We start from the raw sequence: 24,992 nt of genomic DNA, 5'->3' as shown, positions 1-24,992 counted from the left end.
CACAGAGTGGTCTCTGATTTAGGACGGGGAAATCGATCCGGACGAATTGCAGGAAATTCTTTCAGCCGTGCTCAAAAATGGTGAGATTTTTCTCACGTAACTGACGTCACTTGACGACTTCTATAGAACTTCGTGGGGGTAGACTTCGCATTGAAACGTGCCGAGCCATTATTGGCGCCGTAGACGTAGGAACGCCTCCTTCACCGCGTTTCTAATTAATTACCAGTGATAATTGCAGAAAGATTATTCAGGAAAACTGAATCTCGACGAATTTACTGCCGTTCTTACCCGCATTAAAACGTGGCAGGTAAAGAACGGGTTTTAAATTTGAATTAATTAATTAATTAATTAATTAATTAATTAATAATTTTGTCTCAGGCTCAGTTCAGGAAATATGATCGAACTAGAACTGGGCATGTGAGTAGCAATGATTTGCAAAAACTCTTGCAGCAAATTGGTATTAGTTAAATAAAAACAGAGTTCTTTTATTTATTTATTTTCTAACGATAACGTTTAGGGGAAAACGTTTCTTCCAAAATTGTTAAAATTTTGGTTCTTCGCTTCTCCAGCGGAGGACGAATCTCATTCGACGATTTTGTTTCCTGTGTTCTCCGCGTTGAAGCCGTCCAAAGTGAGTTCTCGTGTGATAGTAGTGTCTATGCGTCGCTGTATCTATGCTGTGTGCAGCTCAATTTAAAAAATGCGCGAAGGGTGGAAAAGCTACGTTTGATTTGGAACAAGTAAGTTCTCTGTGGCGTTGTTGCAGGGTTGGATTTTTATTTTTTTTTATTAGTTTACGAGCTTCGCTTTGGCTCTGTAATTCGCTCTTCTCACGAAACAGGAAAAATGACTGTTTGCTGCTGGCTTTGTTGTGGGCACGCCTTCTCTTATTGTCACGTGATATTTCCTTTTTTGCTTTAACGCGCTTTACTTGCAAGCGAGAAAAGATGTCGCGTTTTTTCGCTCGCAGAGGCGACGATTCCGCTAGTTCGAGTGATAGCGATGAAGAGGAGGCAACGCCTATGCGCGGAGGAATTTCGCAAAAGTGAGGCTCCCTACGAGGAACCAGGACCCACGTGGCGCGCCACGAATCTCCCCTTGTTTTTCGCTCTAGAACGGCGGCTATCTATTTGAGCGACGACGAAGAAGACGTGAAGCGAGTGGTGAGGAGTCAGAAAGACAAACGGTAGCGCTAAACGCATTTTAATATTTAAAATAATTATTATTTATTAATTAAGATACGAGGAATTTGCTGATGTAGTGAAGAATATAAAGAACAGTCGAAAAATTAAAGACGTTGCTAAAGTCGCAGAAGGTCTTTTTCATGAGAACTCTTTTGAATTGTTTCCTTATAAATTCCTATAGGATTCGAATCGTTGACTCGAATTCGTTCGAAAGCCCAAGCGGTGATCGAGAAAGAAGGAAAATCGCCGCGAATATTTATCAAAACATTGGCCGAACTCGAGGACTTTGTACAAGAAGTAAATAAAAATTGATTAATTAACTAGTGACAGATTAATTGATTTCCTTTTTAGTTGTGGGAGGAGAAGAAAAAACTGAGCCGAAACAATTTCAAGGTAAAAGAACATCTAGGAGGGAATGAATTATGGTAGTGACGTCATCTCCTCTAATTAAAGGCTTTGACGATGCTTCGACAGAAAGTTCGAAAATATAACAAAGATCACGAAAAAGAAATCTCTGAATACCGAGAGGTCTGTTAGATAAAAAAATAATGAAATTTATATTTTTTTCCATAGAATCCTGGCAGTGATCACGAGTCAGGTAAATGATAAAAGGACTCAATGGGAGAGGGAAGGGAATTGTAATTATCTTAGAGAGTGAATTGGAAGAGGAAGAGGAAGTGGGTCAAAGTGACAAAGAGGAGAAGGAAGAAGAGGAGGAAGAGGATCAAACGGGTTTCGAAGAAGTCGTCAGCAAAAAGAAGCGCAAAGCAGAGCTCGAAGTGACGTCATAATAATAATTAAATCTATTATTTATTTATTTTTTAGGAGGAATCCGAGGACAGCATCGATTGGGAAAGTTCGTCGTCGGAGACGGACAGCGGCGACGAAGGCGTTCGAGAGGGCGGCGGATTCATGATGTTGACACACGAATTCTTTCTCAAGTAAGAATCCCTAAATATATATATATATTTTTTTTTCTATTTTTGATTTTAGGTCGAGAACAAGTGGGAAAGTGACGCAAGCAAGACGAAAACGAGATAAGGGAGTAGATAAGGACGCCGGGCAAACTGCGGCGGAAAAAGGTGAAGAGAACGAAGAGGGATGGGAAAAAGTTCAGCACGTTACTGTCAAGGTAAAAACACCACCCCTGATTAATTAATTAATTAATTAATTAAATCAAGGAAAAGAGTTTGTTTGCCAAAGACGCGGAAATTAATCACGAAGCCGTGCTACAGAAATTGGCCGAATTGCTCGCGGTCAGAGGAAGAAGAGGAACGGATCGGAGTCAGCTGACGGAACAGCTGGAGAAATTGACTCAGATATCCAAAGAGCAGAATCTCGGTGCGAGGGAGAAAATCATATATAATTATTAGATTTTTTGTTTTAGGAGCTGCTCTTGAAGCGAAGCTTCTAATCAGCATCATAACGTCTATGTTTGATTACAGTGTAAAAATGCAGGCGTGCATGAAATTGGAAATATGGCAAAAGTGAGAGCGGAATTTTTTTCTGAGGAGGTAAGGTAATCTTTTTTCTTCTAGGTGCTTAGCGTGCGTTAAAAGTCTCATCATTCTTCTCAATGAACATTCCGAAGTGAGAATATTAGAGTCGATTACCGAGGAGGAGGAGAACGTTCACGTGCGTACGCGCGAGATTGGGGAAAAAAAACTCGTCGATTTTCAAACTGTTTTAGAATGCGCAAGAGGAGTATCAAGTGCGCGGAAGCGTTCTTATGCTCCTCGAGAAATTGGACGATGAGTATCGAAAAATCTTGCTCAACACCGACCCGCATTCCACGGAATATGTCGATCGGTTTGTTTTTAGACTAGGGATTCACACTAGCGACATAACGTGACGTATCTTCCAAATATGGTGAGTGATGTCACAAAGGCAAGGGGCCAATCAACGTTACGTTACGTCGCTTATGTGAAAGTGGCTTTAGACCTCGTTGTTCATGGGGAATTTGTCACTCTAGACTCGTCCAGGAGAACAATCTCGTCGCTTTGATTGATTTGGTCAAGTGCTACGTCGAACAGCGCTGCACACCGGAAGAAATATGCCGAATTTATCTACGAACTATTGAACACGCTTATTACAAGGTAAAGTAGCAATTTTTTCTCTCATGAATGACGTCGTCCTTTCATCAGTTCGATCGAGCGTCGTTGAGCAAAGAAGAGAAAGACGTCGGCGGAAGCGACGGGTCTCCGACCAAGGAACTGCTTTCGAATCTCTCCGAAATGTGCAAGCGCATCTATTCGGAGAGCAAAGACGGGCGAGTTCGCACGCGCGCTCTTCTATGCCACGTCTATTTCTGCGCTATTCACGGTCACTGGCACGAGGCGCGGGATCTCATGCTGATGAGCCACTTGCAGGATTCCATTCAAGAGGCGGACGTTCCAACGCAGGTTTGTTGTAATAAGGGATAATGAATTTTTTATTAGTGATTTATCTTTGTCAGATTTTATATAATAGAACGACGGTTCAACTTGGATTGTGCGCTTTTCGACAAGGTTTGATTCGGGACGCTCATTTTGCTCTGTTTGACGTGCAGACGAGCGGAAGAGCGAAAGAATTATTAGCTCAGGTACATACATACATACATACATATAGAGCAAGATAGCTACTATGTTTCTCGTGTGAGTAGGGACTAATGGCACAGAAGTACGGAGAACGATCGGCAGAGCAAGAAAAAATTGAAAAACGAAGATTGGTACGTCGTTTTCATACTTTGTTTTTTTTCCTATTTATTTTTTTAGATGCCGTTTCACATGCACATTAATCTGGAGCTGCTGGAATTCGTCTATTTGACTTCAGCTATGCTACTTGAGATTCCGAACATGGCTGGTTTGTCATTATTTTAATTGGAAAAATAGCTAGAACTGCATGCGGTTTTTTCTCCAGCTCACGAATTCGATCACAGGAAGCAAGTTATCAGCAAAGCGTTTCGCTATCATTTACGCGTTTCTGAGAGATCTCCTCTCGTGGGTAAGACAGACAGAAAGAAAGAGAGAAAGAAACAGGGGTGGGAGGGGGATGGAATTTTTCTTCTCAGGTCCGCCGGAGAGTATGAGAGAACACGTCGTTGCAGCTGCGAATGCGATGAAAAAAGGCAATTGGAAAGCGTGCAATGACTACATGATGGACGTCAAGGTTTCTCGTCTATATTGTATATTTTATGACGTTGCTATTTGACTCTGTTTCTAGGTTTGGACGCTGTTTCCTAATCCGCAAAAAGTCAAAGGCATGCTGACCAAGTAAGAGGAAGTCGAGCCTCTTTTTTTCTCCCCCCAAGGCACACGCTTTTATTTTATTAAGAAAAATCAAGGAGGAAAGTCTTCGTACTTACCTGTTTGCCTATAGTAGTGTCTACGACTCGTTGAGGTTGGTGTTTGGTGGGGAAATGAGAAAGAAAAAGTGATATAAGATTCGTTTTAGCATTTCTACGCTTTCCGAAATGTTCGAATTGGAGCCGTCTGCCATTCAAAGAATTCTAAGCAAGATGATGATCACCGAAGAACTCCAAGTACGAAAATCCTGACTTTTCTTTTCAAAATTTCGTTCTCTAGGCATCTTGGGATGAACCTACGTCATCGGTCGTTCTTCATCACGCCGAACCAACTCGTCTTCAAAGCATTGCCCTTCATCTGGCAGACAAGGTAAAACGACTTGATTCTTCAATAGTTGATTGGTTAATTTTTTGCTTAGGTTGGTTCTCTCATTGAACAGAACGAAAGGGTCATGGAAATGAGATACGGAAGTCGAATTGGCCAGTCGTCTCACGATCGTCAGTCTGGGGCACAGCAGCAGTCATCAAGCGCAAAATCAAGGCTACTCTGACATTGTAGCAGTAGGATTTTAGCTAAACCTCGGCGTCGACATTACGTCATTTGTACGTACGGGATCTGCGCGTGAGAAAAATGGACGAAGACTCTTATCGAAGCAGAATTCGGTATCATGAACGCGAGACGAAGGAGAGCAGCGATCGATCGCTTCGTCTTGTCGAAGACTGCCTTCGTTCGGGCGCCGCAACGACGTCGGAGCTCTATCGCCAAGGAGAGACGCTCGATCGAACCGAACGCTGTCTCGACGACATTGATCAGGATCTCACTACAACGCAGAAGTACATTCGATCAATGAAGAGCGTTTTCGGTGGACTCTTCAGCCGCGGGGGCTCGGAGAAGTCGTCGAAAGCGATCGAGAGGGAAGAAGAGGAGAAAAAGAGATCGGCGAAGCGATACGATCCCCAAGCGGCTCTGGCAAGAGCCGAGTGCCTGTCTTACGATCAAATCAGCGATACCGACGATTCTGTTGAGAAAAATTTGGTGGGTATTAGTCGGGGACTCGGTGAATTGAAGACAATGGCCGAGGCAATGGGAAGCGAATTAGATAGGCAAGATCCGCAGATTGACCGGCTTAGGAATCGAGTCGACGACACAGGAAGCCGAATTCAAAAGCAGAACAAAGAAGTACGAAAATTGCTTTAAATTATCAACGTGTAGAAAATTTTTTCTTGAAGACTTTTGTAGTTCAAAGTAAGATACAGTGTACAGTACGCGGTGTGACTTGACACTTTTATTGAGGGCAAATTTGCATAGAACGCATGCAAATTTGGTCAAGGCGCTTCCGATATCTGACACCCATCAAAAACTTGATAGGATCGTCGTTGTCATTAGCGTTAGAATTTGAATTTCGATGCGAAAATCCGGTCGCCTTATTAGGTGACTAACGCGCGTGCCACTCAGTCTGGCGATGGCGCTCGCACAAGCTGGCGGGCATCGTCGCCGTTTCGTCTCGCCAATTTCGGTTCTAGCAATTGCGCTTGTTCTATTTATTCGAAACAACGCAATTAGCCCGTCCAATTGGTCGGAAAAGGAAGAAAATGCAGTGGGAATCGCGAACGACTCGCGGCAATCGTTTCCGTGGCCAGAAAATAGCAACGTAAGTATACCATAAGACGACTGAAGTCATATTCGAGTCGAAATGGGGACGCTGAGTAGCAGTCACGCGGGGAATCACGGGGGAGACTCACTTTTAGCTGCGTCACACTGTTTAGTGCTCCGATGTACATAAGTACAAAAATCAATCGTGCGAGTTTATACACAACGTGACCGCGTGCCAATTCGACGGCGGCTTTATGAATTATCTCGCTTTCATTTATTGCGGCGATATTCCTTCCTATTTGATTCCACTTGGCATGACTCTTTTGGTAAGGAAAAAACGCGACTGGCTTTGCTTTTTCTTATCTTGGTTTCTCTTTCAGTTTCTATGGCTCATTGTCCTGTTCATTGCACTGGGAACGACAGCGGAAGAATTGTAGATAGTTTTTTTTGTCTTGTCACTTTCTACTCTAATTCCTCTCCTTTTCTAGCTTGTGTCCTTCTTTGACGGTCATCTCCCAGACTCTTCATCTCAATCAGAATGTCGCTATATCCTCTTTGATATACCTTAGTTTGTTTTGAGATCGATTTTCGTTCTCCTTGACTTGTGAATTGCGATATAACACGGAGTCACATTTTTAGCCCTTGGAAATGGAGCTCCGGACATCTTCAGCGCCTTCGCTGCTGTCAAAGCAGCTAAACTTAGACCTGGAGGAGGCCATGATATATCCCTAGCCATTGGCGCCTTATTTGGTGCGTCCGAGACGAAAAAAAGCGGATACATAGTTTCAATTCCATTTTCTAGGAGCGGGCATTTTCGTTTCGACTGTCGTCGTGGGAGCGATTTGCATAGCGTCGCCTTTCTCACTCACTTCGCGTCCGTTTTTGCGCGACGTCATTTTTTACTTGGCCGCAGCCACGTGGACATTCGCAATTCTTTGGCGCGGAAAAATGTATTTGGGCGAAGCGTTAGGTGCGAAAACACGAGGGGGGGGGGGGGGGGGGGATAATAATAATTATATACTCATTAGGCTTTATTGGTCTTTATGTGCTCTACGTCATCGTCGTCGTTTTGGGTCGGTATATTTATCAGAAGCGCAAGAAACGTCTAACGGGAAGAGGAGACATTCCAAGTAGGAAAGAACGAAAGAAACGTTCGCATTCCAATGATGCGTCCATCAAAGGTCCGCTCATCTTCGAAGAAGGCAAGGAATTAAGAACGGGTTCGGTTTCGCCGTCTCCGGAGGCGGAGACGACGGCGAATGGGGATTTGGGTGAGAGTGGAGTTGAATGGAAACCAACGATACGTTCTGCTGATCAAATATCTACTAATTCGGATATTACGTCGCTTGAGGAGAGTCAGATTCGTCGTAAGGCGACTGTTACTACTCCTTTTAAGAAACCGCCGCTTCGCCGAAGATCCAGCAGTCTTCCTGATATTAATAAGAATTTAAATGACCATGATGATGATGATAAATTGAAAAGAATTCAGGAGCTTCGACGGAAAGGTCGAATCAAGAGATCGACGTTCAGACTGGCTAGTGCGATTTAGGTCTTTATTTTGGGGGGTTTGGCGTCGAAAATTGCGTTTTTAGGTGCTCTTGATACGACGGAGACGGTGGGAATTGCATTTCTTGGTCATCCTGAAGTCGCTCATCCAGCCTCTCCAGTAGCAAAGAGGAGACGACATAAAGAGACGGGTGATGATGAGGAGACCGTCCCCTTGCTCTCGGCTTCAACTAACAGTGCATTGGAAAAGGAGACAACCGAGAATCCTTTTTTGTTTGGTTTGAAAGGAGTTAGTCCCATTAAGGCGGAAGAGTGGAAGGATCGCGGCACGCTAGGACGCATACTCGACGTCGTAAAGGTAAACGATGATTTGCCATGGAGCTAAATAGGGGATTTTATTTATCTCAGGTGCCTGTTTTGTTTATTCTCTTGTTGACTAATCCCGTGGTTGACTATGACGAGACTGATCGACGCTGGAACAAGTGGCTCAACGTCTGGCATTGTCTTGTTGCACCCGTCTTTACTTTGGCCATTATTCAGAGTAAGGGAGTTATGATTCACACTAGCGACGTGACGTCGTAATGTCCAAATATGGTCAATGATGTCACAAAGGCAAGTGACCAATCAAGAGAAGAGTTCTTACCCTACGTTACGTCGCTAGTGTGCAACGACTGGATACTGGACGTTTTCCCTCTATAGAAATCGATTTTTTAATTACACCCAAGTTTCCTCTTGCTGTTCTGCTGCTCATTATTGGACTTCTTCTTGCCGTTAGTGTGGCGCTGACGTCAAAGCCGTTTCAGCCTCCTATTTATCACGCTGTACGTGTGTCATTGCACGCATACACGTTTTGATTAGCTTACATTTTTTCTAGGCGTTTGCGTTTATGGGATTCGGTGTGGCCGTTCTTTGGATTTACGCTATTGCGAATGAAATTGTGAACGTTCTTCAGGTAAGATTTCTTGAGGAGATTTTTGAAAGGGTTAAATGTGTCTTAACAGACAATTGGAGCTGTATTTCGCATCACTAACGGTCTTCTAGGTCTCACTTTACTTGCTTGGGCAAACAGTATAGGAGGCAAGCAAAAAATTTTCAACGAAAAATTCAGCACTGATTTCCGTTCTAGATTTTATTGCGGACCTTACGATGGCGAGGCAGGGATTTCCTCGAATGGGCATCGCTGCCTGTTTTGGTGGTCCTCTTTTGAGTATCCTTTTCTGACAGCACTTTTTTTTGAATTTTACTTCACGTTATTTTTTCTGAACTCTTATATTATAGACCTTCTTTTAGGATTGGGAATTTCAAGTACGTACATGTGTCTAAAGGATCCAGGTCACATATTTCGCGTAAGCAAAATAAAACGCGTTTTTTTAGTTTTTTTATTCTAGTGATTTAGATAAATAGTCTTACAACTGTGGAATTTTTCTGTGCTATTTTTTTGATGGGCTCCCTTTCAATATCTCTGGTTATTGTAACAGTGTTTTTAAAGTTTCGCGTAAACCGAAAATTTGGAATTGTTTTAATTTGCTATTACGTCGTTTTTGTCGTTTTGGCTTGTCTTGGAGAAACGCATGTGATTCGTATCTTCTAGAGATACGATTTGTATGATACTGGGTTTATAATAAATTATGACTGACCCCCTGACCTCCCCCCCCGGCTCCCTCCTCACCCGGCTTCATGGTAGTAACTGTTAAAGAAGCGATCAATTTGGCAAATTCTTCGGGTTTGCTAAGCGCCTTTTCCATTTTTCGCAGTATGAAATGGAGAAACGTCCATGTTGCATCTCCGGTTACTATCTCCATTGATTTGAGAAACGATTCCTCAACTTCTTCATTTACCCACTTGAGTCTTGAATGCGTCTCTCCTTCGGCGGCACCAGTTCGTTGCCGCTGCACGTAGCCGCTCCCACAAGAAGAGACGCAGAAACGCTGAAGATCCTCTTTCGAGTGCCGTTGCAAGAGAAGGCGGTGTAAGGTATCTTTTTGGGACGTCTCCGTTCAAAATATCATACAAAGTGACAGGACCAAAGCCAGTGATGGCATTTGCAAGCATAGTGGGCTGTCCAAACCAGTAGGGTTCAAATGTTTTTGATTGAAGAAAGGCATTGACGGAGTATGGATTGAAAACTTGAGCTCTTGGATCTTCAAGGTGATGCCAATTGAAACCGTCATACCATTGTTCAAGGTTATCAAGCAACGCTTCTTCAGACATCTGCTTCTCTTCTGCAATAGCTTTGATTTCAGGAGCATACGTACTTTTGATTTCGTCCCGTGTAAAACCCAATAGTGAGCTGTAGCGAGGGTCGGGATGAAGATCTAGATCAGTAAGATCGTTCATACCGGACGCAATTGAATTCTTCGCCAAGTACGAAATTCCCGTGACAAAACGAAAGCGACAAAGATGGCTATTCGCTTTCAGTTGTTTGTAGAAATCAGCCAAGAGTCGTTCAACACTCTTGCATAACTCCGTACGGCCCGGTTGCCAATTGGAGAGAATCGGGGAATCGTACTCATCGATGAGAACAACGACTTCCTTTTTTTTCTGCGAGTGAAGTTGAGAAATTACGTGGTCAAACAAGACCCCGGCATTTTGAGACTGCAACAGAAGAGGATCGATGTCAACTTTCAGTTGTGATGCCACCTTTCGCTGCACAAAAAAATTTGTTAGAAGCTACGAGAGAACAACGTCAACTAACCAAATAAAGAAACAAAGACAACTCAATTTTTTCCGCCGTGGTGCCTATTACTTGACTCATATCCAATTTGATGACGGGCCATTTCTCCCAATTGATGATTGAATCGGAATCATTGTAAAGCGCTGTGCCCTGAAACGCTTTCCTGTTGCCTTTGAATATTCTTCGAGAGTACTCAGGAGTAGACTCTTCCCGAATCGACGAGGACGATTGATGAAAAACGCCCCGTTAGACTTACGTAAAAGGCTTCTAATGATGGGCGTTTTATCAACGTAGACGTAGCCATCGCCGAAGATTTTGGGAAAAGATCGGCTGTCCAAGATCTGTCGTTGTACGTCAGTGCCACAAAAAGAAGAATTTGATCCTCCTTTAATTAATGAAAAGCCAATAACGTCTCCTGACAGGTCATGTAAAGAGAAAAGGCTTAGTCACCTTTGCTAGACGAAGTCGAGTATGAATAATTTCCTCCAACGACAAGACTAAAACAGAAGTGATATAGCTAGACTCGCTGAGACGACGAAACTTAGATCGTACCAAAGTCTAGATCGACCCAGGCTGCAGGGAAAGCGAAGAGCGCTCATGGCGCCGCGTGAAAACATCGTCATCATCAAGAACCTGAAGAAATGAAACGTGACTTGGATTAGATTATCACCCATTTCTCGTTTCAAGAAACATTTCTACGTCGCAGACAGACGTCACTCACGCTAAAGATAATCAAATTCAAGAGTCTCACTGCCAGCGATTCAGCGACAGCCAGTATCCGTTTGAAAAGCGCGTGGTCGCGTGCTAACTGTACCACGTGATTGATGCATCACAGCCCATCACTTTCAGCTGTGACTCTGTGAGGATGGCCACGGCGACAAAATACGAAGAGGCCACCTTTTCGGTGGACGGAATGACATGCTCGTCGTGTGTCGAAGCGATCGAAAACGCCGTTACAAGTCTAGGGCCCCAACTCTACGCCATCGACGTGAATCTCAAGGAAAAACGAGCCAAAGCCATCTACGGAAAGGAATTGGACTCGGCCGAAGTGGCTCGAGCTATCGAAGACGCCGGTTTCGAATGTTCTCTAATCGAAAGAAGCGATCTGGGTCCAAAGATCGCCGTAAACGAGTTCGAAGTGGTCGGAATGACGTGTTCGTCGTGCGTCCACTCGATTCAAATGGCTCTACGGCACGCCGACGGGCTGATCGGCCTTCGAATCAGTCTCGCCGAACGACGAGCGATCGTCGTTCACGATCCCGCCCTTCTCCCTCTCGACGATATCGTGGAAAAAATTCGACAAGCCGGCAGCAGCGGATTCGACGCCTATCCTCTTAGTACAGGCTCAGAGAAACGCTCGCCCAAAGGTAGACTATTCTAACGATAAAGAAGAAACGTTCAGAGTATGAGATGACAGTCATCTGATATTTACACGTTCTCGAAAGATTCATAATTAATTAGTTAGACCTTATAAGGGCCCAGACTCTTTTTTTAGAGAAACAAAAGAGTAGGTCACCCAGAGAAGAAACTCCTGTATAAAATGACAATTACTTAGACCTTACGTTTTACTTATGATATAAGGGCCTATACTCTTTTTTAGAGAAACAAAGGAATAGGTCACCCATAGGGTATAAGATGACAATCATCTGACATTTAGAAAGATTCATAATTAATTACTTAGTACCATACATTTTACTTGAACTCTTTTATAGAAAAACAAAAGAGTAGGTCAAGCGAACCGGTATTGATTGGGGAAGGGAACGAGCAGCAGCGTCAACGAATATACATTCGAATTGGTGGAATGACGTGTGCATCGTGCGTTTCCACGATCGAAGGAGCACTCAAACGACAGCGTGGTATGACTCTGACCCGAGAATTCAAATTCATATCACACGTATTAAGGTGTTCACTCCGCTTTAATTGGATTGATGTCCGAACGAGCCGAAATCAAATTCGATTCGACGTTCATTACCCAAAAGGAATTGGTTAGTTTGATAGAGGATTTGGGCTACGAGGCGGAATTGCTCAAAGACGGGCAAGTGGATAGCGGAAAAGTCGAGCTCCTCATCACCGGAATGACGTGTTCGTCGTGCGTTCACCTAATCGAAACGGCTCTTCGAAAAGTCGACGGGGTCAAATCGGCGTCCGTTGCTCTGGCGACGTCGAAATGTGTTATTGATCATGATCCGGATGTCGTGGGGATTCGGCAATTGATTGAGATCATTCAGACGGCGGGTCACTTTACGGCGAGCGTCGCCGCGTCGCGTCAAGCCGGCGAGCATTTGTCGCATTCGAAGGAAATTCGCAAGTGGTGTCTGACGTTTCTTCTTTGTCTCGTATTCGCTATTCCGACTATGGCCGTTGCAATGGGGCTACACAGCAGTTGCCCCGATTTGGTCTTTCCCGGACTGTCGGTGCGAAATCTCATTCTATGGATATTCTGCACGATTATCCAGGTATGTCAACTTGTATGGATTTTTGATTATTGGTTAATCTTAATTACAGTTTGGTGGCGGTGCTTATTTCTACGTTTCCGCCTATCGAGCGTTGAAACACAGGACAACGAATATGGACGTTTTGATTATGTTGGCTACGACTGTTGCCTATTTTTATTCAGTAAGTATTGCCTAATTACGTGGTTTTTCACCCTGATCTCCCACTTCAGGTCGCTGTGACCATTTCCGCCATGATTCAGCAGGATAAAGTCCCCGTTATATTCTTTGAAACGCCCGTTATGTTGCTCGTTTTCGTCGCATTGGGACGATGGCTGGAGAACATTGCAAAGGTATATATACCCTACCATACATACATGTAGTGTATAGAAATGATTGGATTTTTTAGGGAAAAACGTCGGAAGCTCTTGCTGATCTAATGAAACTTCAGGCTGTTGAAGCTGTTTTGGTCACTCTGGGATCCAGTGGACGAATCAAGACCGAAGAGGCTATTGATATTGAATTGGTTCAGAGGGGAGATATTCTCAAGGTTGTTCCTGGGGATAAGATTCCAGCGGATGGAGTCGTCGTTGATGGTGATTCTTCCGTTGACGAATCGATGTTGACTGGAGAATCGATGCCCGTTCATAAGAAGAAAGACGACGCCGTCATGGGCGGCACTGTCAACGTCAATGGAATGCTTTTGATCAGAGCGACGCACGTGGGAAGCGAGTCTGCTTTGGCTCAGATTATAAAGCTTGTTGAAGAAGCTCAAACGTCGAAAGTAGAAGCGAAAAAGACGACTGGTTCGTTATTTTGACTTTTCTTTTCTTTAGGCTCCTATACAGCGTTTTGCTGACAAGATTTCCGGCGTATTTGTTCCTTTTATTATCATCGTTTCTCTTGTTACCTTCACCATATGGCTTATCATTGGAGTAATTGACTATGACTACATCAATTCGGTACTAGTAGTTTTAATACCCAATTGATTGTGCTTATAAAATTGGTTTTAGTACACGAAGAGGAGGCCAGAAGGGAATGACACACATAACTGCTCCAATTCGCACGAGTATCCGCGTCAAAGTGACGATTATTTAGCGATGGAGTTTGCCTTTCAAACGGCTATTACCGTTCTGTCGATTGCTTGTCCTTGTGCCTTGGGATTGGCTACACCAACGGCAGTCATGGTTGGAACGGGACAGGGAGCTAGGCTAGGAATCCTGATCAAAGGGGGAGAACCGCTGGAACTAGCTCATCGCGTCAGCACAAGAAATTGATTTTGAATTCCTAAATAATCGATTTTTTTCACGTAGGTTCGAATTGTTGTTTTTGATAAAACGGGAACGCTCACTCACGGCAAACCGAGAGTGATACACACTCAATTTTTCTCGTCTTCTTTATCGGAACGAGATCGGCGAGTCATTCTCGCTGCAATTGGGACGGCTGAGTCGGGCAGCGAACATCCGCTTGGTGTCGCCATTGTCAATCACGTCAAACAGGAATTAGACGTGCCTTGCGTCGGGATTGTTCAACAGTTTGAAATGGTGCCGGGGTGCGGATTGAGGGCCCAAGTTTCTGCAGTAGAATGGGTTGCTGAATTAGCCAAAGAACAGAAAGGAAAGGATGTGAGAGACAGATCACGGTCACCTGGTCCTAGTACTAGTGGTGGCTCTGAATGTGCGCGCCAAGTTTTAGTCGGAAATCGAGAGTGGATGAATCGGAATGGACTTAGCGTTCCTAAAATGGCTGAAGAGGCGATGAGAGAGTTTGAATTTTTGGGTCAGACGGTCGTCTTGACAGCGATTGATGGTACGGTGACGAAATCCACGTTCTATTCTTTTTCCTTTTTCGATAGGCTGTGTTGTCGGAATGATGTCCATTGCTGATACGATTCGCGAGGATGCCGTCGATGCCGTTAGGACTTTGCACGAATTGGGAAACGACGTTGTTATGTTGACCGGCGATAATAGACGAACGGCTCGAGCGATCGCCGATCAAGTGAGCGCCCACGAACCAATCTCTTTATTTTTTTATTTTCATTTGTACTAGGTTGGAATTAAGAGCATTTTCGCCGAAGTTCTGCCCTCGCACAAAGTCGCAAAAGTCGCCGAATTGCAGGAAAAGGAAAAGAAATGCGTCGCGTTCGTCGGCGACGGCGTCAACGATTCTCCGGCTCTCGCTCAAGCCGACGTCGGAATTGCAGTGGGAAGTGGCACCAACGTAGCAATGGAAGCAGCAGATATTGTCCTCATCAAAGTACGTCAAAAAATAAAAAAAAACAGACATAACTTTTTTTATTTATTAGGACCATCTGATGGATGTCGCCGCTGCCATCGATTTATCTCGAGTGACCGTGCGACGAATTCGCATCAATTTCTTCTGGGCCATCATCTATAATTTAGTGGGTGTGCCCATTGCGGCTGGCGTTCTCATGCCCGCCGGCTTTGTCATGCCCCCGTGGGTGGCGAGCGCCGCCATGGCTTTGTCGTCTGTCTCTGTCGTCTTTTCGTCTCTACTTCTTAAACGGTGCGGGAAAAATTCGCGCTTTAGATTGGTCTGATTGTTTAGTTTAGATACAAGAAGCCACGTGTTAGGACGAGAGGTCTTTTGACGCAGCCACCACCTCTAAGGATGAAGCACCTTGTGAGCAGGTATGAAAGTACTGTCTAGACTAAAAGGGGCATCACAAAAAAAGTACTCTCATCTTTTGTTTTTGGTGTTTTCACTATCACACATACCATAAAACTATTAGCTGGTTTGGTTAGGCTATTCTAAAAGAAGTAGTATTGAAGGCAATAATAAAGAAGGACAAGGCAACTGAAGAATTTAGCATGCTGTGTCACCGCTACTGATCCACGTGATACGCCATGTGTAGTAGCAATAACAGACAGGTAAGGAGATCTTGCGTGCGTAACGGAATCTTCTGCAAATACGTCAATAACGTAGGATTTTCCCTCATCCAAATATTTCACGTCGAATACGGGGTTTCGAGTGCATCCAGCATTGATGAGCGAATCGCCTCGATCCTCCAATCCACAATCAGATCCTGCCAGCATTCCAGAAGTGAAACTTGATAGGGGTTGTCTATAGATGCAATAGACAACTTTGGATGCCGAAAAGTCGATCGCTGATTCATTCCACTCGGCGTGAATCGACGCCTTTGTTCTATTAATCACTCGAATTGCATCGTTCTTTGGCACGCGAGGAAAAGTCGAGGAGAGTTCCCGTCTTCTCGTGTAGAACAAATTGTATTTGACGCCCGTTTCAAGCAAATTCTCGGTTGATGAGACGGTGATGGAATAGAAGAGGTCCTCACTCGGTGTCGAAGCGTTGTAATATGTATGAACGGTGGAAGAAAGAGGATTGAAAGGATCCGGAGATGTCGAATCGAATGAGGCGAGAGTTTTGCTACCGTATCTAATTGTGGTCGTAATAGAACCGTAGCAGGGGAATACTTTGAACGTAAACGGGTCGTTCATTTGCGCCCGTGACAGTCGGATGATGTGTTGGTTCGTTTGCCCCGGCGGCATTGTCTCCGTGACCAACACGTCGGAGTTTAGAACATACTCTGCATTGACGAGAGAGAAGAACGCCAACAACGGATACAAAGTCTTCGCCATATGAGTAAGCAATGACGTCATTCCTTGATGCGCACGCTGACTTCGAAATGAAGCCTTCGCGATCCGCCACGTTTGTAAGCGTTTCTCGGCGACTAACGGGGAATTGGGACGAAAAATCGAAACGTATATACCTATTTTTTGTTTGCGCGTCAGCGAGCTATTGAATCGTTCTCCTGCAGACGAATCTTCGACGACATTTTCACCGCTTCTCGACGAATTCGCTTCTCTAACCGATGGGAGCGCCCAAGTGGCATGGATTAAGAAAGTAAAGTGCATCGAAAGAAAAGAAGCTCGCAAGAGAACGCTCCATCCATAGATTCGAAGTAAACTCGAAGAAAACGTGGAATGCCACGTGGGGGATATTTCGCTGCTCGGTTTGGTGCTCAGCGATCTCTACTGCATATGCTCGAGTCGACATCCTCTTCGTAGAGCCATTGCGAGGTTTTTGTTATATCATCCAACGATGCAACTTTCATATTTTTTCTCTTGCAGGTTAATGGATTCCTTAGATGAAAATAAACAAAGCGTCGTTGTTTTGGAATTGAGCAGAACGATGACCGAGACTCTTCGCCGAGTGACGTCACTTGGTGGCAGCGCTGTCGATGATATTGAACACGCAATGGATTGCATTGTGTCTTTGAGTGAAAATTTCACTCTCGGTATAATAAGAATCTTATAAGGAAACGAATCATTTTTATCCTCTAGGATGCTTGTGTTTGCGTGAAATCAATAATGAAAGTAGGAAATTATTTATTTTCTATTTTATTATTTATTATTTTTGATTTAGTCTTGTCTGCTATTGCGAGTCTTCTACCGTCTCAGGCGCGTCACGCAAGGGAGCAAATAGGCGGCGTTGCAGTGCAGGCAAAGGCTATGAGCGGCTGCAGTGCCAGCATTAAAGCCTTCGTGACAGTATTGCAAAAAAGTAGTTGTAGCAAGACTGCGTCTACTCCTCAAACCATTGGCACTCACTCGATAAGCAAATGTGAAGAAGTTCTGAAAATTATACTGACTGATGGTAATATGCGAAAAATTGAAAAAAATATCATGCTTATGTCAGTTTTTAGATGGGTTTGCGAAAGAGTGTCATAGCTCCGCTTCTTTGGGTCTCCTGTGGATATATAGGACTAAATTCCCACGCGAGGAATTGCTTTTGACTGAGGTGATAACAGAATGAATTATCGTCATTATCATCTCAATAGATTTTCTTTTTCTAGGTTAGACGTCTTGTTGAAGGAAGTTGGTTTAATGGTAGCCGCTTTGTTAACTCTTATTGGATATGTTCTATGAGGAATTTAGGTCTTTCTGACTCATCGCAATTGAGCGTGTTCTACGCTCTTTTAGTCGTCATTCCCTCGTCGTTTTTTGGAGAAGACATTTTGACTGATGTTCTCTTTCCCAAGCTCATTCAGCAAGCCGAGTATTCGAATTAATTAGGCCGAATCTATTGGGAATTTATGCAAAAGCTGTAGATGGTCCGAATCGTCTCTAAGATTAGCCCAAGCACGCAACTTAGCAGAATGGACATCGGTTGTAAGGTAACGTCAATTTGTCAGTTCTTTAGAACTGCATCTACATTCTTTCTTCAATATTCGAGGGCACGTCTCAATGACGTAACTGAGCCTGCGCTTGTCGAGCGTCTAAAACCAACGTCATCGCTTACAAAACAATTATTAGACTACGTGTGGAGTCGGTGGAATGACAACATCGAGGTATATATGACTTTGATGATGAGTCCAGCAATTCTCTAACCCTCTAGGGCATACGTCTGTACACCGGTTCCATTTGCACTCACGTTTTTCAAATCGAAAAACTGATTCTACCCAAGGGTGCATTTGTTTTAGAATTTCTACGACGGAACTCTGACTATTGTCCTTTGTTTTATTTAGATGAATATGAAAGCTTTTTAGTGGTTGTCTTGAAAAAGATCGTCTCAGTCAGCTGGTCAATACGCGGGAAATACAAACCGTTTGGGCTTCTCGTAACGGAACTAGGCGTAGCGAAGGTACTCGAAGTGGAACCCCTATTGCCAACGAAACTGATTCCTGTCATGGGAGAGCAAAGTACTGCATGTCACGTCAGTTATTTAGTCGTCCCTTGGGCTTCTTATACGTCGAGGTGTTCCTTATTTTTAGGCCAAGGATCTGGTTAGGAAAATGACAGCATTGCATTGGGCTTCGTTAGAAGAGGGGGGAAAGAATGCGAAGACTCAGTGGGAACTAGTGAGTTTTTATGTGTGGTTTTTTCAGGCTCTGTTTGCTGTTTTAGACGTGGCTTGATCCGCTTTTGAGTTTCTTGGCTACGGCTGCGAGTTTTCAGCGTCAGTATGCAGCTGAGGTCACTTGCATTGTCTCAGCACATGCACGTGTAATCTTTTTATTTTTTTTTAGTTTTGTCTTCCACTGTTCTTCGACGTTAATCCGTCGATGTTGACCGAGATATTGCGGAAGATGGAGGAGCGTCGTCGCTCTGGCGAACACGTCCTACCCAGTCTGATAACTTGTCTGAAAGTGGCTAAAGCGAGACGGTTTCTGAAACGACAAATCGGCGAGGAGGAGACGATAAAGAATGCACTGTGTCACGGAGACGAGCAAGTGAGTAAATTAATTTTTTATGGGGGGGACCAATGTTGACTTTTTCTTAGATTCGAGCGAATGCTTTTGAGCTGATTTGCAGCAGTTCTAAAACGACGGAAATTGTCGCGGACGACGATTTGAAATTGATTCGGAATTGTCTTCCCTTGTATCTGAACAGCCAGTCAGCTTCCTTTCGACCCATCGTTATATCCGGAATAAAAAGAGTGAGTTGAAACGATTCTGCTCGACTTCGCTCTCTCTAAAGTCTCTGGGGGGGTAAAGATCTTGCGCAGGATTAAAGACAGCGCTCACGCGTTGAGCAAACGATTGTCTAAAGAAAACGCCGCTAAGGAAACACTAGCATCGTATCAGGTACAAATTCGCTGTCAAGAAATTTCTACTGTTGTTCTTGGTAGAGTTTTTTGCGCTGGTACGTGGGTATTCTTTCGGCGCACATTCATCCTGGCGCTTGTTTTCAGCGTGCCACGATGTCGATTAGTCTTTTATCTTTACTGTGGGAGATATTTGTCTCTGACAGCGTCGGCTTGTCGTTTTCGCCGGGACGAGCGTTAGATAAGAGACAGATACACGCTTTGATCGCAAATCTCGAAGACGCGTACGAAATAAACAGGCAACTCATTATCGGAATTCTGTATAAAATTCCGGCTAAAGAAACACCCCTAAAGGTACGCTTCTACGCTTTGAATTTCTAGATATGTGAGACTCTTTTCCCTAAGGATGCCTCCTACGTACAGTCATTGACGAAACGAGCCCTTGAACTCGTCTCGTCGCCACGAACAATGGACTGCCTAACGGGCTCTTCGTTTTTTCGTCTCGTCGCAATAAAATGCGTTCGAGAACAGGCAATGCTGTTGCCTCTGGAATCGAAAACAACTAGTCGCATTGAAAATTGTCTGCTCAATTTCTTGTCTCAACTTCTCGCGTTAATTCGACGTCACGCCATCGCTAACAAAGACAATTTTTTCAAGTCGGTCGCCAATCATCCCATGTACGGTCTAATGCAAGCAATGCGCTCAATTCTGACTGACGTTGATCTAAGGTACTAGAGAAATACGCTTGATTTTTTTTCATTTGCTTATTTCTCGTTGCAGACCCTTTTCCGGTTCTATTGAATGGAGGAATTTTTTCGCCGATCTTCTAAGCGTCTACGTCGACATCGCGACGATCGTCATGCCCGTCGTCGCGCATTCGTCGCCGGAGGGCTCGCAGCTCGTCGACGCCGCCACTACGGGTGCCGCCTATAGCGAATTCATCGTTCCCATGGACGACGTGTCGCTGAATGACGACGATAGCGATCGCCAATCAGGTTTCGCGCCGACAGCTCAACTCGTTTTAGTCTGCAGTTGGCGTAGCATGAAAGAAGTTTCTCTTATGTTGGGCGACTTGGTTCAACGGCTAAATCAAAGCATTCTAACAGTCGAACAGGTTCGTTTGTCCATCCGTTTGTTCTACGAAAAGAAACGCACTTATAGATTCGAAAAATTGGCGAGTTTTTTACGAAGTTGCTCAAGGAGGCGAAACACGTTGGAGCGTTTGAAATATCCTACGCCGGTTTTTGCAAGTATTGCTCGACGCTGTGGAGGTATTTGTCATGGCAACGATTTAATATTCTCAAACGGTTCTATGTCGAGGTCCCCTTTGAAAGAACTCCGAGATCTTCCGGGCTCTTGGGCCGATGACGTTCTTGTTACGCTCTCCACTTCGACTCTGTCTGACAGTATTATCTTTACGAGACGAAGTGCCGGACTTCCTTATTTCGTCCAAGCTCTACTTTCCACGGAACCCGAAGCGACGGGAAAGCCTTATTTGAAATCGATTATGACTGGTATATACGTATAAGCAGGGGGAGAGAGAATATTGAATATTATTATGCTATACAGGCCTTCTTGATATTTGTGAGGCGACCGATATTTCTGATAGCGATTTGATCGAGAAATCCTTGACTCTTCCTCAAGTGCACGCGCTGAATATTATACGTGACTTGTATAGGGATTCTCTACTGGCTGAGGACGTCGCACCTTTTATTGCTCGCGGTATGAAAACGGCTATAAGAGGATTTTCGTCGAATAGCTGGGCTGTAAGTTCGACGGAAATATTGTCTTGTCGTACATTACGTGTCCTTCTAGGTTCGAAATTCGTCCACGCTGCTCTACAGTTCTCTTATTTCTCGAACTTTTGGAGCGGCTCGCTTAAAATTTGAAGTTTCTAAGCAGAATTGGTAATTTTCGTGCAGGTCTCTCCTTACTTTGAGCGCATTTTTTCTCCGAAAGTTTGACTGGAAGAGAGTTTTTTGCTCGCTTTCCTTCCCTCTACGACTTCCTAGCTGAAGAACTGGAAAAAGCGACGGAAAACTTAGACAAGTATGTAACTACTCTTCGATGTGTTTAGTAGAATTTCTGTCTTGCAGAAAGTCGTCTTCCGGAAGTTTACACCCCAGCTTGCATCCGATACTTCTTCTCTTATCGAGGCTCTATCCATCTGTGATGGAAGGCCCAAGTTCGTCGCACACTCTGGCTACCTTCATACCCTATATAATGAAGTACATGCGATTATATCAATATTTGCTAATAAGATCTCTTTTTTTTTGTTAGATGTCGGTCTAGTGCTATTATCAAGGTTCGTTCTGTGGCTGCCGATGCTTTGCCTGCGCTTGTCTCTTTATCTCAACTTCCTTCTGCCATTAAAACTCTACTGGATGATATGCCGTCATCCGGCAGCCGAATCGCTTCCCAGAATCATTTGCACGGCAGTTTATTACAGGTTTTTTTTCTTATAGACCGTTTTTTTGATGTCTGTTGGGTCACTTGGGTCTGTTACAGATTAAATCGTTGCTTGGGCAACGCGGTGATGTGGAGCCGTTGTCAAGTCAACCTGTTCAACTGGCTTTGGGTTGTCTTCCTTCCAAATTCTGGATCGCATCAAAGTAGGATCTAAGAATATAGTGTAGTTATATTTTCATAGCCATGTCCAGCTTGAATCCCTGTCCGATGACGAGAGAATTGTGCTTAGCCACTCTCAAGCGCTGTATTTCACCGTTGGACAATCGTATGTCCTTAGCTGAGCATTTTTATAGTGTCTTATGCGTTTGGGGTTTTTTAGTGAATCTTTGTCCCGCGTTTTGCGCGATGCTGGAGCAAATCAAAGCGTCTGTGCGGGATCTGGCTCTTGCGACTTTCAAGGACGCCGCTTCCACTCGATCTGATACGTCCGTTGCAGCGACTATTGGCCTATCCAACTATTTAACAGCTTTGGCGGACATTTACTTGTCGATAGCGGATTCCGCGTCAACGAAAACGTTTCTTACTTTGCTACTGTCTCAAAAGAATCAAAGTGTGAAGCGTTTTGCTTGCACGTTTCTTGAAGAATCGTTCAAGAATCTGCGCTGGGAGGAGGTATTGGAAAGTCGCTTACTAGACGACGTTTTTTCTGTCGCAGACAATCCCGATTTGGCGAAGGAGGTAAGAGCATTGACGCGTTTTTATGACTAGTGGTTTGAAAGGAGTGTAGGTGTGCAAAGCCATGAATGAGGCCGTACGAAAGACATCGGCATCCGAATTGCGTTTGAAGACGAATATTTGTGAGGTAAGTAGAAGCATACAGGTGTGGACTTCCTCCTTTTGTATTGCGTCTGTTTTATAGATTTTAGATTTTTCTCTGAGAACGGCCAAAGAATTGTGGACTAGGTAAGTAGGATTTTTTCTCAGGGAAAAATGGCTTAGCGCGCTTTTCTCTAGTCCAAATGTTGGACACTGTTCCCTCTGCTTGTCTGCAAGCATAGTAGCTTCCTTGTTTGACGAAAAGTGGCCGATTCATCTGGGAAGATGTCGTCTTGAAGCCCTCGCCGATCTCATCGTGCACTTTTCTTCGCAGGAAATGGTCGAAGAATTGAGAATGGCAGCTGCCTTGAGTTTGACTAAAACGGGCCACTTTTCTCTTCTGTTGACCAATGAATATCCAGGTAAAAATGTCTTATCTTCGACAGAAGATAAACTAGGGCATCTTTCGTGTAGTCGATTTGAGCCTACGTTTGTGGGATGCTTGCCTTTTACTTCTACAAGACGAGGACGAAGCTGTGCGACTCGAAACGTCGTCGAACGTCGCCAATTTACAACGCCAGGAAACGCCCACGCCTCCGATCTTGGCATCTCGTTGCTTTCAGCTAATTCCCTCTATTCTTTTCTCCGTATTTGCATCGAATTGGTCCCAAGAGCTCTACGACGCCTTGATGACGTGGATTCGACGTCACAACGAAACGGCGGCGGCGGGAAAAGATCGTCGCAGCAGACCGGCGCTCTTTATCAAAGGAGACATCAATCCCTACTACGAAGCAACTCAAACGATAGACGCGTGCGTCTCAACGCTGAAAATGCTAGTTACGAAGACTGACGTCATCGCTGTGACGAAAGATCGAACGCTTGCACTCGATCTTGCCAAGAGGATCGTCGCAGAAACCCAGCAGCCGTTTTCTTCACAACAACAACAACAACAACAACGATTTCTCGATCTCTACGCTGCAGTCGGAATCGTACGGGCCTTCAACGACGTCATGGATTTGAACGAATCCTATCTTTTTAATCCTGCACTTGTTTCAATCGTGTGAACGCCAAAACAACGAGCACAAGACACATAATACACACAGACAAAAAAAAGTCAAGGTTAGTTTTTTTTTCTCAGTGGAGTTGCTCTCTGAGTTTCATGCACTGATTCTCATCGATGTTCAACGAATTGCTCTTAACCTGTATGTCTTCCTCGAGGGCCAACTGCTGCCTGTTCAATCCCTTAAGCGCGCGAATCGACTCGGCTAATTTTTCGTGGAGAAGCGCAAGCGATTCCTCGATTTCCTTCACTTCGCCAACGAGCCGATATTGAGCGGGATCGCGAACCAATTCGACGTTCTGACGTCGATTGCGTTGATCAAGACGAGTTTGAGCGACTTTTAGGGGTCCCATCTTGGCGGAAATGTCCGCCTGAAGGGAATCAATGTTCAATTCCATGGAAGAAATTTCGGTATTGACCTTAGGGGAAAAATTGGATATTTGAAATGTTTTGCTTAGGGACTTACTTTTTCCAGGTGATTCTCAAGCGTTTCTTTTGTTTTCTTTAATTCAGCGATACGCGAGGCGAAGGCGGCGTTGACGCTATTGCGCTGGAGTTGTATGTCGTTCGAAGTTGACGTCAGAACGTCTTCGATGATTCCGCGCAATGTCGCCGATGCCATGCGTTCGCTTTCCGCTTTTAGTATGTTTTCGTTGGAAAAGGATTCCCAATCGTCTGGCGTCACAGATCTAAAAGGAAATACGGGTATGTATGTATTGATTTTTTTCTTTACTTTGCGTCGATTGTTGCTTTTGTCTCGCTGAAGTGAATGTGAGGCGATTCGTTGTGAAGAGATGAGCAGAACGCGTCGATTTCCAAAGCGGAAAATTTGTCTTTCATGTCCTTTTCGAGGTAAAATTTTTTCGATCTTAGCAATCTGAAAAAATGAATATTTATTATGCAGAGAAAGTCTCATACTAATTACCTAATCTGCTCCACGCTCTCCTCCAACGTTTTTTGCAACAAGGCTCGAATTCCCGTAATCATTTCCATCTCCTATATAAATCAATAGATACGATTCAAATTAATTAATTAGGTGTTTACCTTTTTTAGATTAATTTCAACGTCGTCGTGAACCACGTCGACGCTGACGCGTTTTTCTCTGAAATCGAGGCATGTCTTGGAGACTTGCAAGGGAAATTCGGTTTCGGCTAGCGCGCGTTCCAGCGAGACTTTTTTCTCCAGCATCGCTTCGATTTCGCAAGCGATCGCGTCGTGCTGCCGATGTAGCTCCGATTTCCAAAACTCTATGTCCTTCGCTCGTTGATCGAGTTTCTTGTTAACGTCCGATTGCGTTCTGTTTGTTTTCACTTGGCGTTCTGCTCGAAGACGCTCGCTTTCAGCTCGCAATCGCTCGGCCGTGGCTCGTTCTGTGTCAGCATTATGATATTTTTGTCTGTTGAACTGATGCCATTCTTCGACGCTGTACTTCTGCGGAGAACGCACCAAGCTTGCCATTCTAGACTGGTTGCCACGCAACTGGAAACTGCCTAACGTACGTTAGAA

General features: G+C 44.3%; 6 protein-coding genes across 6 annotated transcripts; 5 read left to right on the top strand and 1 right to left on the bottom strand.

The window, feature by feature from the left end:
- LOC136187709 (eukaryotic translation initiation factor 3 subunit C-like) lies at positions 1–5,103 on the top strand. Its single transcript, XM_065975372.1, has 32 exons — positions 1–80; positions 127–185; positions 239–307; positions 379–457; positions 518–631; positions 688–740; positions 794–1,045; positions 1,115–1,186; positions 1,239–1,315; positions 1,366–1,481; positions 1,536–1,577; positions 1,638–1,712; positions 1,758–1,782; positions 1,836–1,963; positions 2,010–2,125; positions 2,178–2,316; positions 2,366–2,525; positions 2,572–2,671; positions 2,723–2,819; positions 2,875–2,993; positions 3,157–3,280; positions 3,329–3,586; positions 3,640–3,765; positions 3,826–3,891; positions 3,938–4,025; positions 4,083–4,166; positions 4,234–4,331; positions 4,386–4,435; positions 4,497–4,562; positions 4,617–4,704; positions 4,748–4,837; positions 4,887–5,103. Exons 4-32 carry the CDS (start codon positions 428–430, stop codon positions 5,016–5,018), a joined length of 2,985 nt encoding a protein of 994 aa, XP_065831444.1. The 5' UTR covers positions 1–80; positions 127–185; positions 239–307; positions 379–427; the 3' UTR covers positions 5,019–5,103.
- On the top strand, positions 5,099–5,665 carry LOC136187294 (synaptosomal-associated protein 29-like). Its single transcript, XM_065974868.1, has one exon. The coding sequence runs from the start codon at positions 5,099–5,101 to the stop codon at positions 5,663–5,665; it is 567 nt and encodes a 188-aa protein (XP_065830940.1).
- Positions 5,666–5,922: 257 nt separating this feature from the next.
- On the top strand, positions 5,923–9,211 carry LOC136187703 (mitochondrial sodium/calcium exchanger protein-like). Its single transcript, XM_065975365.1, has 16 exons — positions 5,923–6,119; positions 6,235–6,387; positions 6,442–6,494; positions 6,550–6,605; positions 6,683–6,811; positions 6,864–7,031; positions 7,090–7,191; positions 7,243–7,599; positions 7,654–7,925; positions 7,976–8,108; positions 8,267–8,388; positions 8,442–8,519; positions 8,569–8,644; positions 8,694–8,774; positions 8,846–8,913; positions 8,964–9,211. Exons 1-16 carry the CDS (start codon positions 5,931–5,933, stop codon positions 9,156–9,158), a joined length of 2,232 nt encoding a protein of 743 aa, XP_065831437.1. The 5' UTR covers positions 5,923–5,930; the 3' UTR covers positions 9,159–9,211.
- Positions 9,212–11,076: 1,865 nt separating this feature from the next.
- Positions 11,077–15,490, top strand: LOC136187472 (copper-transporting ATPase 2-like). Its single transcript, XM_065975074.1, has 13 exons — positions 11,077–11,608; positions 11,954–12,097; positions 12,144–12,697; positions 12,747–12,857; positions 12,907–13,026; positions 13,083–13,457; positions 13,510–13,635; positions 13,687–13,932; positions 13,987–14,482; positions 14,529–14,671; positions 14,723–14,929; positions 14,979–15,199; positions 15,247–15,490. Exons 1-13 carry the CDS (start codon positions 11,107–11,109, stop codon positions 15,341–15,343), a joined length of 3,342 nt encoding a protein of 1,113 aa, XP_065831146.1. The 5' UTR covers positions 11,077–11,106; the 3' UTR covers positions 15,344–15,490.
- An 825-nt stretch (positions 15,491–16,315) lies between these two features.
- LOC136187471 (tRNA (32-2'-O)-methyltransferase regulator THADA-like) lies at positions 16,316–24,510 on the top strand. The gene is made up of 38 exons (XM_065975073.1): positions 16,316–16,416; positions 16,473–16,558; positions 16,610–16,734; positions 16,786–16,952; positions 16,999–17,031; positions 17,081–17,311; positions 17,361–17,455; positions 17,511–17,544; positions 17,593–17,713; positions 17,766–17,831; positions 17,891–18,005; positions 18,053–18,122; positions 18,183–18,370; positions 18,429–18,515; positions 18,562–18,630; positions 18,684–18,887; positions 18,938–19,093; positions 19,152–19,241; positions 19,286–19,555; positions 19,607–19,929; positions 19,982–20,315; positions 20,363–20,472; positions 20,522–20,715; positions 20,771–20,967; positions 21,017–21,108; positions 21,161–21,250; positions 21,298–21,429; positions 21,482–21,650; positions 21,710–21,813; positions 21,862–21,935; positions 21,990–22,348; positions 22,398–22,472; positions 22,530–22,573; positions 22,625–22,848; positions 22,901–23,897; positions 23,945–24,191; positions 24,253–24,338; positions 24,391–24,510. The coding sequence occupies exons 1-35, from the start codon at positions 16,341–16,343 to the stop codon at positions 23,488–23,490; spliced, it is 5,394 nt and encodes a 1,797-aa protein (XP_065831145.1). The 5' UTR covers positions 16,316–16,340; the 3' UTR covers positions 23,491–23,897; positions 23,945–24,191; positions 24,253–24,338; positions 24,391–24,510.
- Positions 23,455–24,978, bottom strand: LOC136187475 (tektin-1-like). Its single transcript, XM_065975076.1, has 5 exons — positions 24,531–24,978; positions 24,412–24,482; positions 24,220–24,363; positions 23,953–24,175; positions 23,455–23,905 (listed from the first exon to the last, which is right to left on the bottom strand). Exons 1-5 carry the CDS (start codon positions 24,942–24,944, stop codon positions 23,561–23,563), a joined length of 1,197 nt encoding a protein of 398 aa, XP_065831148.1. The 5' UTR covers positions 24,945–24,978; the 3' UTR covers positions 23,455–23,560.
- Positions 24,979–24,992: the final 14 nt, after the last annotated feature.

Source organism: Oscarella lobularis, chromosome 5 (assembly GCF_947507565.1).
Source record: "Oscarella lobularis chromosome 5, ooOscLobu1.1, whole genome shotgun sequence".
NCBI classification, from domain to species: domain Eukaryota; kingdom Metazoa; phylum Porifera; class Homoscleromorpha; order Homosclerophorida; family Oscarellidae; genus Oscarella; species Oscarella lobularis.
The sequence above is the reverse complement of the archived record's forward strand: the minus strand, read 5'-3'. Positions and strand labels throughout refer to the sequence as shown.

Coding starts and splice junctions, on each gene's coding strand:
- LOC136187709 (XM_065975372.1), top strand. CDS start 428: ATGATTTGCAAAAACTCTTGCAGCAAATTG. Junction 632..687: donor CCGCGTTGAAGCCGTCCAAA/GTGAGTTCTCGT, acceptor TGCTGTGTGCAG/CTCAATTTAAAAAATGCGCG. Junction 1,046..1,114: donor CGCGGAGGAATTTCGCAAAA/GTGAGGCTCCCT, acceptor TTTTCGCTCTAG/AACGGCGGCTATCTATTTGA.
- LOC136187294 (XM_065974868.1), top strand. CDS start 5,099: ATGGACGAAGACTCTTATCGAAGCAGAATTCGGTATCATGAACGCGAG.
- LOC136187703 (XM_065975365.1), top strand. CDS start 5,931: ATGGCGCTCGCACAAGCTGGCGGGCATCGTCGCCGTTTCGTCTCGCCA. Junction 6,495..6,549: donor GGAACGACAGCGGAAGAATT/GTAGATAGTTTT, acceptor CTCCTTTTCTAG/CTTGTGTCCTTCTTTGACGG. Junction 7,032..7,089: donor GTATTTGGGCGAAGCGTTAG/GTGCGAAAACAC, acceptor TATACTCATTAG/GCTTTATTGGTCTTTATGTG.
- LOC136187472 (XM_065975074.1), top strand. CDS start 11,107: ATGGCCACGGCGACAAAATACGAAGAGGCCACCTTTTCGGTGGACGGA. Junction 12,098..12,143: donor AGCACTCAAACGACAGCGTG/GTATGACTCTGA, acceptor ACACGTATTAAG/GTGTTCACTCCGCTTTAATT. Junction 13,933..13,986: donor CGCTGGAACTAGCTCATCGC/GTCAGCACAAGA, acceptor TTTTTCACGTAG/GTTCGAATTGTTGTTTTTGA.
- LOC136187471 (XM_065975073.1), top strand. CDS start 16,341: ATGAAGCCTTCGCGATCCGCCACGTTTGTAAGCGTTTCTCGGCGACTA. Junction 20,316..20,362: donor GCATTCTAACAGTCGAACAG/GTTCGTTTGTCC, acceptor ACGCACTTATAG/ATTCGAAAAATTGGCGAGTT. Junction 22,473..22,529: donor TGAAGACGAATATTTGTGAG/GTAAGTAGAAGC, acceptor TCTGTTTTATAG/ATTTTAGATTTTTCTCTGAG.
- LOC136187475 (XM_065975076.1), bottom strand. CDS start 24,944: ATGGCAAGCTTGGTGCGTTCTCCGCAGAAGTACAGCGTCGAAGAATGG. Junction 24,483..24,530: donor TTGAAATTAATCTAAAAAAG/GTAAACACCTAA, acceptor TGATTTATATAG/GAGATGGAAATGATTACGGG. Junction 24,176..24,219: donor AAAGCAACAATCGACGCAAA/GTAAAGAAAAAA, acceptor ATTTCCTTTTAG/ATCTGTGACGCCAGACGATT.